The 12306-nt window shown below is 38.2% G+C and overlaps 1 protein-coding gene across 4 annotated transcripts in view; it reads right to left on the bottom strand.

Annotated features, from left to right (window-relative positions):
• The window catches only part of LOC145987117 (4-trimethylaminobutyraldehyde dehydrogenase-like), a 229321-nt gene that overhangs the window by 89738 nt on the left and 127277 nt on the right, over positions 1 to 12306 (bottom strand). For all 4 annotated transcript variants that reach the window (XM_083121601.1, XM_083121600.1, XM_083121599.1 and 1 more), the window contains exon 4: positions 574 to 686. In XM_083121601.1, the coding sequence (XP_082977727.1) occupies positions 574 to 686 (113 nt within the window). The remainder of the gene's footprint in view (positions 1 to 573; positions 687 to 12306) is intronic.

Below are 12306 nucleotides of genomic sequence, written 5' to 3'. Positions count from 1 at the left end.
GCTGAGTCAAGTAAGTTGAGGGGGAGATCCGACAACGCTGTTCACTGCAACCGCAGGCCCCACCCCTTACGATCTTCCTCGCTCCGCCTTGACGTCACCGCTGATGTAGTTCCGCAATTTTTCACACACTGCAGATGTCTCTGGCGTCGCACAAACGACACACACGTTGTGTGTAGGTGATAAACACAGAGCCCCGTTGAGAGGAACCGATAAACACCTGATACACACGTACAGGCACAATGCCCCGAAAAGAGGAACCAGAAAAATGCACTGTTTTGTAGCATAACTCCGAGTACAATTGTCGGACATTGTTCTACCTTTTATCAAAATATAGATCTTGGTCCTCTTCGTCGATTAATTCCACGACATTAAATTTTCCTTTGCCGGTTCGGCCATAATATTAAATAATGTGCTTTCTCGTTCCGAGGAACCACCAAAATTACCTCGCAATGAAAAAGTCCCTCTTAATGCTGGTAATTTTTCTGATCTTGTTCCTCGTAATGACGGGTATACCAACGCGCGCGCACACACACACACACACACACACACACACACACACACACACACACCTACCTTCCATGTGCATGTCTGCATTGGAAAATTCCACGCACCAATTCCTGCGATCACACCCAATGGTTCTCTACAGACCATTGCAAATGACTCCTGAGCAAGAGGTATATGTTGACCTAGATAGAAAGAGTTGAATCTGTTATTACTAAGTATATAAGAGGTATATGTTGCCCTAGATAGAAAGAATTGAATCTGCTATTACTAAGTATATAAGAGGTATATGTTGCCCTAGATAGATTGATTGATTGATTGAATTGCTTTATGTTACTTAGCTTCTTGTGCCACTTTTGGCTAATTTGCGAAGATGAGGATGAGTGATGATATGATGAAATTGATGATTGGACACTCACAAACATCCATGCCCAGGCCAGGATTTGAACCCGGGACCCCTGACGTCATAGTGTGATGTGCTAAACACTCTGCCCTAGATAGAAAGAGTTGAATCTGTTATTACCAAGTATATAATATCATCTAGAACAGAGGCCTCATGAATCTACAATAATACTCTCTTTGTAAGGAAGTGAAACTCAAATCGTACAGTTCACCTGAGTTTGGATAGTTGAGGAAAGGCATAGTTTTTTTCTTCTCTTTCATTCAAGACATTGATACTTTCACTCTGCTTAATGACTATTATACTTCTTTTCCAGAATTCTTCATTACTTGATTGATGTCTCTCACTTTATTTGTGAATGTTGACTCTGCAGAACATGCACTTTCGAAACTTACGTTAATAAAAAAATATTTGTGGAATAGTACTTCTCAAAAAAGATTAACGAACATATTCATTTTGAACATTGAGTACAGGCAAACACAATGGCTAAACATTGTAATTTCTTTAAAAAACACACAAAGAGCAAAATTTTGTGTAATACATAATTGTAATACCATTCACATAGTACAAAAAATAGGGTGGCTGGGGTAATGACATGGATGAGGAATCATGGTATGTGTCTGGCCCCTCAATGTTTTTAGTTACTGCTATGAAACAGTGCTCAAATACTGTGATTAAAAGTCCAAATAATTCATCAGGAATCAACAAGCACTTATAGACCTGCAGAGAGTATTTTCATCATTCTCTGCCAGTTTAAAAGGTTAGTTCAGCTCATTACACACATATGTCATTCCTGGGGCATTCCAGTGAAATCAACATGACAGTGTTGCAAGGTGTGCGATTTTAACCATTATTTCCAAAATCTTGTTAACTTTAAATTGCAAAATTTCGGCAACCAGGGCACCTATAGTAGTGATTCGGAAAGGTCTTCAAGGGCTCTATCACACGAGATATAACATGCCTATGCCAGGGTAAAAGAACAATTGAAGTTGGTGTAAAGAAAACTTTGGTAACCATTTTCTCAAAAATGGGTCTTTTAATTTTTTTTTCAAAAAATTGCAATTTATACATACACTATTACTCAATAAATATACAAAATTTAAAAAATGGGATCCGGAGTTATGTTAGATTTAGGTTAGGTTAGGGTATTGTAGGTTAGGTAATGGATGATAAGATTTTGATAGACAAATTCCTAATATTCAAAAGTAAAAGTCTAACAGAAATCAAATACAATATTGTTTGAATTAACGTACATGAATATGATGTTTAAATTCCCTTTTATTAGAAAAAAAGGGTGACTCAAAAGTCCGGTTCCATAGGCAACTCCGTTATTAGTGCACTTAGCAAAAAATAAAAAGAGGGGAAAGTTTCTGGAAGTAGGAGAGTTTCAAACTAAATGGCTTGAATTTTCAACGTAGCATGCAACATTCAGGATGTACACTGGTACGACCCTAATTGGTAACCAAAAATGCCACATGTTTGGCCTGGAATAATGTACCATGCGGCCCCACCTCGAGCCATGAAATTTTTAAATGTAAACTTATAAAAAGTTACAAAAATAACATCAACAATTTTTCAGTTTTGTAAAATTTCAATTTTGTGCTTGCATAAATGAATGTAACTAACTCTGATACACTTACTATTCACTTTTCCGCGAAAGTTTTTTTCAGCGATCGATTTCGCCACTTGTTTGGTGACTTCGTCAGAACTACCTCAACGTAACCGCGAAACTGATATCTTTAAATGCAATGTAAATGAACGTGTTTGTTGTGAAGAGAGGCAGTCTGCAATATTGGGTACTTTTAGTTTCATAACCATTGATGCGGCTACCAGCAGTGTCGGCGATTGGAGGGCATGGGGAGGGCAGTTAACCCCATACTATTTCTACTTTTGCTCCTGCAATTGTCAATTGGGTGCCAAAACTGGGGAAGGTGAGGGGAGCAAGAACAGTTATTTTCTCTTGGTAGACAAGCATTAAGAGGCCATAGTACGGGGGCAAAAGTAGCAAAAAAGTCTGGGTCAACTGCCCCCAAGGTCCCCCCAAATAGCCACCACTGTCTATAGATACATACATAAATACAGATAAACACGAATCTGGCGCCTCCCTCAAAAAAATCCTGGGTATAGGCCTGTCCTGTAGTGTAACATCATCAGTGCTGTACAAGTTAAGTATCTTGAATATTATCAAGTCCTACCAGACCTGTTGCATTGAAGTGGTTTAGTAGCACACTCTAATTTTAGTTTCCTTCGTATAAAGTAACTAGAGACATAATTTCCATGTTGGATAAGCATCAGCATTGTCTTAAGTTGCAAATAGAGACGGGACACTAATATTGTTGCATTTTACATTACAATTCCTTACAAATTAAATTTCAACTTCAATATTTCATTGATAAAGTCAAGTTTGGTTAATGACAGAAATGGTCCCTTTTAATGTTGTAATATCTAATATTTGTCTTTTGTGTAATATATTAAGAATGTAATCATTTAGGAATTATTTGTTATTGTATGAGGGTTACAATTATTATTTACTTGGTGTTGGCAAATAGGTGTTGCTAAAATTGCAAATGAACTGAAGCATTTCAATTATCTGGACTCAACAGAACATTACATCTGGGAGGTTCACAGCATGCAGATCTACAACCACCCTTTACCTGTATTACAATGGGGTGATTGAAACACCTTAAAGACAAAGAATCCTATGTTAATTTACCATAGCACAGATAAGAAGGAAAGGGCTATACACTAATAAATAGAACTCGGATTTTTAGGTTCTTAAAATAGGCTCTAAAAATCCTAAAATATGTTGTAAAAATCCTGAAATAGGATCAAAAAATATTAAATTAGGCTCGAAAAATCCCGAAGTAGGTTCCAAAAAACCTTTAAATGGTACAACATTTCTGATATACAATACTGATTAGATGCAGTCGTTAAAAAAATCAGAAGAATCGTAAGAAATTTTAATAAGTATATATAACAACCAAATGTTAATTTTCTAACCTAATTTTCATTTGCATACAAATTTTCATTTGTATACATCATTTTCAAAATTATCCACAAATTATTGTAATATTATACCTGTGCTGTTACTGTTGATACTGTTGTGCAAAAGTTACTTGTTGATATGAAAAATGAATTACGTACGTATAATTTGCTGCACAATATCAGGGTGGATACTCACTTGGAATTCCTTGAATTCTGGGAATTATATGATAATTATTAACTCCGGGAATTATGGGGGAATTTGGTAAAACATAAAAAAGGTACAAGCAGACGTTTCCTCTATTCCAATTTTTTCCCTCCGTAGATGTGAAAAATTGCAAGTTTAATTAATCCAAAACTCATTAAATATATACATTTTTATAAATGCCCCGAGGCAAATTTCTCTCAGTTTAGCTTTTATTTTGATTTTTATCGAGGAAGAAAAAGAAAGATGCATGAAAAATAAAAAGAGAATTTTCTCAATCTGTTAACTTTGTTAGTGTCTTTTCCAGAACAATCTATTGCAAAATACGATATCTTGAAGTTAATTAGGTAAATTTATGGGTAAATTGGAATCCCACAGACCCTTTATATTGTTCATATATTTGTGTGTGTGGGTGGTGAAAGTCGGTAATACATAAGGTTCAAATATAGAAATCATCTGCTTGTAACTCGAATTTTTGAAAAGTACACTTTGAAAACTGGGAATTATACTTGAATTTCATCTGTTATCCAGAGTCAAACTCCTCCTTTTGTCTGTGAGGATCATCTTATATGCTGAAAATGATCATTCAACAGAAACATAGTCAGTGGTGCATATTTGAATACTGAAACGTTACTTCGCAAGGCATGAATGCCACAAAAGGACCAAAATGATGTGGAAGTGAGTAAGACCACATGGATCAGAAGCTTGCATTTTGGACTGTGCAGGCAGTAGAGTGATAGGGTGCCAAAACTGGGAAAATGGGGGTGGGCAAGGACAGTTACTTTCTCTTAGTAAACAAGGCTTAGCATTAGGCATTAAGAGTCATAGTGCTGGAGCAAAAAGTAGGAAGGAAACTGCCTCCGCTAATCGACGCCACTGTGTAGGTGACAGTGGCATCAGACACTTTGTTTTGCTTTGAGCTTTGAAAAAAAGCTTAGACTTTGGGGGGGGGGGGGAGGTCGACATAAAACATGTTTCAAACATGCCAGTTATTGAATTGTTTCGCCCACAAACCGAGTAAATACCTCTGTGAGATAAACAAATCCTGTAAAACCTAAAGAAATATATAAAAACCTAAAAAAAGGTTTACGAGGGTTGTTCGAAAAGTTCTAAGAATTGGTTAGAGATAGCGTTGCAATCGGAACAAAAGCATGTGTACTAGAAGGTCACATCTGTTCTGAATGTGCAGGGAAAATTTCATCACCACTCATCCAATAGTCTGGTTTCCCTAGGCACGTGAAGGAGCAAAAGTGAACGTGACGTGACAACATGGAACAAAAGGAAGTTTGTGTGGTCATCGAGCTTCTGGTGAAGAAGGGATTAAATGCGACAGCCATCAAAGCCGAATTGGACAGTTTTGGGAGACTCTGCCCCATCATTTGCCACTGTTAGCAAGTGGACGACACTGTTCAAGCTTGGACGGGACAGCATTGAAGATGACCCCTGCAGTGGACGTCCACAAACCAGCATCACACCAGAAACAATCAATAAAGTCCATGATATGGTGCTGGATGACCAAAGATTGAAAGTGTGCGAGATAGCTCATGAATGCATTCTGCCATGGTCACAGGCCGGAAACTTGACGAACTTCGCTTTCAAGTGATACCCCACACCCCATACTCTCCTGATCTTGCCCCCAGTGACTTCCCCCTGTTTCCAAACCTGAAGAAATTCTTGGGTGGTAAGAAATTTCAGTCCAATGAAGAAGTCATCTTCAGAGTGACAGGCTATTTTGCAGCCCTGGACGAATCCACATATTCTGTTGGTGTCAAGGCATTGGAAGGCCATTGGCAGAAGTGTATTAACCTTTAAGGAGATAATGTTGAAAAAGAAAACCTCAATCACTCTGATATTGTGTTTCTTTCTATCCGATTCTTAGAACTTCCCAAACAGCCCTTGTAATTTAGGCACATAAACCTAAAATAGGTTCTAACAAGCAAAATAGGGTATTTTAGGCACTACAAAACTTTGCCAGTTGTTTCATTTTTTAATGAAATGCTGACATAACTTGTTATTTCTTATTTACCTGCAAAGGAAAAAATAGGTTAAAAACCTAAAAGTCGAGGTCTACTAATAAAAAATAAAGAACAATGAGAATGAGTCAAATAGTTATTGAACAGGCACAATGAAGCAAAAGAAATATCAATGCCTTGCCCAAGAATGAATTTCAGGATACAAGATTACATTATTTCTTGACAATTAATTTGACAGTTAATCATACATAGTAGACAAGCCAAAGATGTTAATGGAATGTTAATGATTGGCATCCATGCTAAATCAATTAGTCATATATCAGACAGAAATACTAGGGTGGATGCCACTAGAAATTTTGACCTTGAAGGTCATTTTAAAGTCATATTATGACCCAAAAGGTCAAATCACAAAGTTTTCCAAATATTATCATACCTATTAATAATCAAAATAAAGATATGGAAGAGACAAATAGTTTGGTACTATTTTTAGATCAGAATATCGATCTCGGAAGTAGGTCATAGTCCCAATTTGAGAATGTTATACAGGGTTATTCAAAATTATTGTCGGGATTTCATTTTTTTCTGAGCAGGTCATGAAACATTTGGCGTTTATAACTGCATCAATTGATCGAGACACAAAGTTTTCTTTCATAATAGGCAGTGTCCTGTAGTTATGCATTTGGCTACTAGGAGGCAGATTTGACACGATATAGGGTCACGGCAGTGATAAGACGTTTTCTTTGTGTTTAAATAATAATAATAATAATAAATTGTCTTTATTCAGCGGGCGAGGTTCAGCCAAGGGCTGCTCTGAGTTTCATCATAGTCAGTCAGTTGTCATTGTCCAACGATACATTCCATTCACCGGTGATGTGCACAGTTTCAGTTTCCTGCATAGAGGAAAAACCAGAAGCACAAGTGGGCCACGTTAGAGAGACTTTCCAATGGAATCCTAGAAAATCAGAGGGAACTCTGCAAAACAAAGAAACAAAGAATGAAGCCATATGGCATCTGCTGCTTCGAGCTTTAACACCTGAGGAACACTATCCAAAGAAGGCTTTCAGAGTAGTGTGTTGGTCAATGGTAATTGAAGGATTTTGATGGAATTCTAGGGAAAGAAGGACAGAAAACTTTGAGAGAGTCTCCACCAATTGGTACGGTTATAAATGCCAATGTTTCATTACTTGCTCCAAAAAGTGAAAGTAATATTGAAACTGCAACAATCATTTTGAATAACCCTGATTTCTGATAAGTGGTCTTCACATATGAACTTCATGAAAGGAAGTGCTGGGCTGAATGAATTATGGACAGAATTTGGCATGTATGCAACCAACACAACTGAATCCACATTGAATGGAAAAAGCATACTACCAGGCAGTGAGAAGAAATCGATCATAGATCGACATTTTCATATAATGTGGCCGATATTTCAAGAAACAAGAGTGCAACTGATATAAATGAACTACACAATGAAGTTTTCAAGCTTTCTGATGATCTCATTCACAAGAATGTGAAAGAAGATTCGTAATAGAACTGGATGAGAGGCAGCAGCGGCTTCTCTCTAGGTGGCAAGTTGAGCACATATTTCTTAATTTACATCGTAAGTGAAGGTGTGTAGTTAATAGTAGTTGTATAATATAATCGCAAATGAAATTACTTGGTGAAAATTTTTTTCTGTTGTTGTGTGCCCATGCACGAGATGAAAACCTTTGCGTGAGGTGCACCGCAGTGGTGTATTCGGATCCTGCCACTTCAAGAGAGCATTGCAGGCCTCTCTATACTTTCACATGCATTTCGGACACTATACATGCCTTTTCCCCTATCCCAGTGCAGGCCGATTGCCATCAGCTCCAGCGTGGCCAACCTCACAATATGTTAAAACCTTTCACGCATGTTTAAGGGAGAGTATTCTTGTCATGTGAACCGTTCACTTTCATTGAACGATAAGGTAACTAAACAACAGGAGGCTCCAGGGACGTAGCTAGGTTGATCAGTTTGGGGGGGGGGGACCAAACGTAAGATTTTTTCTATCAAACTATTATAAATTAACAAACTATTTATACACCATATAGGCCTATGCTGTATACATACATTATATATGTATGTGTGTGTGTGTGTGAATATATATTGTCTTGGAAAGAAAAGGATCAAGGGCCTCCTCGGTTGCGCATGGTAGCATCGTTGCCTTGTAATCAAGGGGTTCCAGGCTCGATACCCAGTGGATGCTCATAGTGGTTCAGATCCCACTTTACACTGTAGAACCAGTTCCGATTAGCCTTACTGTGTATAAAGTGGACTTAAAACACCAACTCAATCAATCAATAAATTGGAAAGGAACATCATTTTCTTCTGTAGCCCACAACAGTCTATGGATATACTCTCGCGAAATACACAGCCATTATTCTGGAAACTAAATGCAGAATGAACTCATTAGCTTAATGGCTGATACACCAAGAACAATGTTATTAGTCCTTAGATTTGTAAATTTGCTGGAAAAAAATTGAGAAGTAGATAAAACCCTTTTCCATGGTTTTAGATATAAAGGGCTGGAATCAGGTTTACAAGTATTGGCAACAGTGCAAATAAGAAATGTGTGCATAATGAGTTCAAGCTAGGCATCTCATGTATACAATTCATACCAGAATCAAATCCGGTATCTCTTAGTTCAAGGGCGGGCCAGAGTCTTCTATGGCATCCGATTGTTCACTTGGGAAATGATGAAGATAAGAAATTATATGCACACGTCTAATTTCTTAAAATTAATCTTATTTGTGTGTGGAAAACTGAATATATGATGGTACTGGATAAAACAAAGTTCCCACATGCTCAAATAATTACGCTCTTGTCTTTGGTTCGGTAGGTTCAACAACCTGCCTGGGTTAAATTCCCGATGGAGGCACATAGTTGTTCGGATCCCACTTTAAACTGTAGGTCCAGTCCCAATTAGCCTTACCATGCATAAAGTGGACTTAAAACACCAGTTCAACTAATAAATCAATCGAAAGGTTCAAGGTTCGATCGCTGATGGTCAGACCGGTAGCCAGAATTTAATTTCGGAAGGGGCTTATCCCTTATCGGCAGCCGCCATCTAAAGACGAAAAGGTTGGGGGGGGAGTAAATGTGCTGAAGATGAATTTCTTGGTATATTGCAACTTACCATATACAAGATGTTTAATCCTGTTAATGAAGTAAATTTAATTACTACTACACATTATTAAAAAAAGATATTTGTACGTTTTTCGGGAAAGGACTGCAACCCCTGAGCCCCTGAGCTCCTTCCCTGGGTATGTGCCTGCTTGTATTAGTTCCAAAATTTCTGTGCTGTTCCAACACCGTGAGGACAATTTTGGAAGTACTTGAAAGCGATATGGAAGCAAATTCTGCTCTCAAAACTATGGGACTCGATGTGATGACCACGCGCAACCGAATGAGAGAACTCCTCGCAGCCCTTGTCCCTCAATATTAATTTTACTGACTAATTGTAAGTTTTTCTCGGTCTCCTCGATGACGCAGTGGTAGCGTCACTGCCTTGCAATCAAGGGGTTCCGGGTTCGATACCCGGTGGAGGCACATAGTGATTCGGATCCCCGATTAGCCTTACTGTGCATACAGTGGACTTAAAACACAAACTCAATAATTGGAAGGTTTTAGAAGAACTAAACATGGCTTTTTATGCATCGTACAACTTTGCTTCTTTCCACCCTACTTTTAGTTTTTCTTCCTAAGAATTCCACTGAGTATAACACCCTATGAAACCAGAGGTCCAAGGTTCGGACATTGGACAGGTATGGTTGTATCATGTCTGTCCCATCGCCATTCCTTCGGCTCATCATTCCTCCTCATCGTCACATTTAACCCAAGAGGTAGAAAAGCGGCGTAATATAGAAATATATAAATGATTGATTTGGTTTATTTTACTTCGCTTTTCTGACAGTTTTTGGCTAATCGTGAGGATGAAGATGACAATGAGTGATGTGAAATTGATAAGAGGACCATCATAAAGAACACACACGCCCAGACCAGGATTCAAACCCAGGACCCCTGGCATCGTAATGCACCTTGTTAACCACTGCACAACAAATAGAAACAGAAAATGCTTAATAAGTTATTTGCTTCTCCATAACTCATGATTATATTATAAGAATTATTCGCTGTATGACTAGGGATTAATTATATTTGTATGTCTAGCCAACCTAGCCACCTAAGCAGCAGCAGCTTCCGCATTTGCAGGTGGAGGCTAAATGAAGAAAAATCACAGAAAGTCAGAAAGATAAACAAATTTTGTAACATAATAGTTATAGAGCATGCAGATGGCTGTAAAAACAATTGCTACATGCCTAGTTTTCTTCCTTAATTGAAACGTGGTTTATTCTTCATTATACATCAGATGAACCACTCTGGGATTCGAACCCAGGATCTTGTGGTAGTCAGACTCTCTTTTAGAATGCCAATATGTTGGATATTTGGTCGATCCTGATCCATTGTTTCCAGAGGAAGACAATCTGGCAGCTTCTCATTCGACATTTTACTCGCGATGTAGGAAAACGAGATCACAAACACTTCGTGATGCTATCTTCTCGCGTTTACAGAAGTTTACCACAGCTCTGACAACAAATCCTACTTCAAACTGACAGATATCAACTGTCCACCAAATCAACAAATGAAACGACCGCTTCGATGTTTCTACAAATTTTCAGAAAGTGGTCTTTCCCTCCTTGCAGGGAAGGTCATTAGCAGTAGGGTTGAGTGCATGTGAGAAGAACCGCTATGCCATTCATTCCCGTGCCAAAAAAGGGACAAGCAATAGAATTCTGTTCTTGGAATTTGAAACGCATGGAGATATCTTTTCTGAACCATATAATAATTAACGCAGAAAGTTCTAGCCACGCATACTTAAATCTTCCTGTTTGTGTCGTCCTTTCGGTGCCCATGGAGCCAGTGCAGGGCCAGATGAAGAGAAAGTGCGGGTTTTGGGGGGATTCTGGATCTGGTGTGCAGCAGGGAGGAAAAGTGCATTTTCAATAGGTCTCAGACTTCCCTGACCAGGACGGACCACAAAACCATTAACTGCATCCCCTCCCAATACATCTGTTTGTGTTCAACAAGCAAGAAACAGGGAAATAAGAAAGAAATGCCTTGCTTGGGTTTGTGCTATTGAAAATTGAAGAAGTGTTTCAAACTGCAAGCAAAATTTACTGAAGAATTATTTTGCAATATTTGTCATCAAAGTAAAATTTCCAGCAAATACAGAACAGTTTCCCGGGGCCAGTGCCCCCCCCCCCCAACGACGTCCCTGGGAGGTTCTAGTCCCGGGTTCGTTACTCGGTGGAGGCACATAGTGGTTCGAATCCCACTTTAAGCTGTAGGTCCATCCCGATCCTTACAGTGCATAAAGTGGAATTAAAACACCAACTCAATCAATAGCAGAAGGCTCCGTGGTGGAGTGGGAAGCGTCAAGTTAGGGGTTCCAGCTTCGAACCCCGGTCAAAACGTGTATGTGTCATGGTGTTTATCCTGTTTGTCATTTGTCCTCTCATCCTCTCTATTAGACCATGAAGTAGATAAATGATGTAAAAGAAATAACATAGAATTGGATGAAAACAGCTAGATAAACAATAGGATATCTTCGATGCATCCTTGCAATCAAGGGGTCCCAATTTTGATAACCGGTTGAGGCAAATAGTGGTTCGGACCCTGCTTTAAACAGAAGGTATATTCGCCGATTAGCCTATCTGTGTATAGAATTGTCTTATAAACAAGAACTCAAACTTTCGATGTCAAAAACAAGTTTCAAATTGTGAAGTTAGATTTGGTATTTCTGAACGCTTTGGTTTCTTTGTTGAACTTTGTAGTTTGTGTTTGTGTGCAGATCAACAGTTGTTATGTATTCATAGATATGTTTCTGTCATTTTCAAAAATTATTGCAGTATGTGTGTGTGTTGAAAAAAAAAGTTTTTTTATTGACATTTTTTTTTAAAGTTTCGGAAATGTTGCTGTTCACTTACAATAGCATGTATTTCTTTGAAAAAATTAATATCACGGTTCAGATTTAGAATGTAGTTACTTAAAATTGTTAATATATATAAAATCTCCAGGGCCCTACATAGTATAGGGTATAGACAGCATGGAACATGAGCTACTTTTCTTTGAGTAGGCTTAAAATGACTTTTAATGCATGTAATGTTAATAGCAAGCGCCAATGCTAAACAATTGACAACACGTCTGTTAGAAATATTGGAATTGAC

This window comes from Lepisma saccharinum, chromosome 4, assembly GCF_977018435.1.
Source record: "Lepisma saccharinum chromosome 4, izLepSacc3.1, whole genome shotgun sequence".
NCBI classification, from domain to species: domain Eukaryota; kingdom Metazoa; phylum Arthropoda; class Insecta; order Zygentoma; family Lepismatidae; genus Lepisma; species Lepisma saccharinum.
This window is presented reverse-complemented; position numbering and strand designations above follow the sequence as displayed.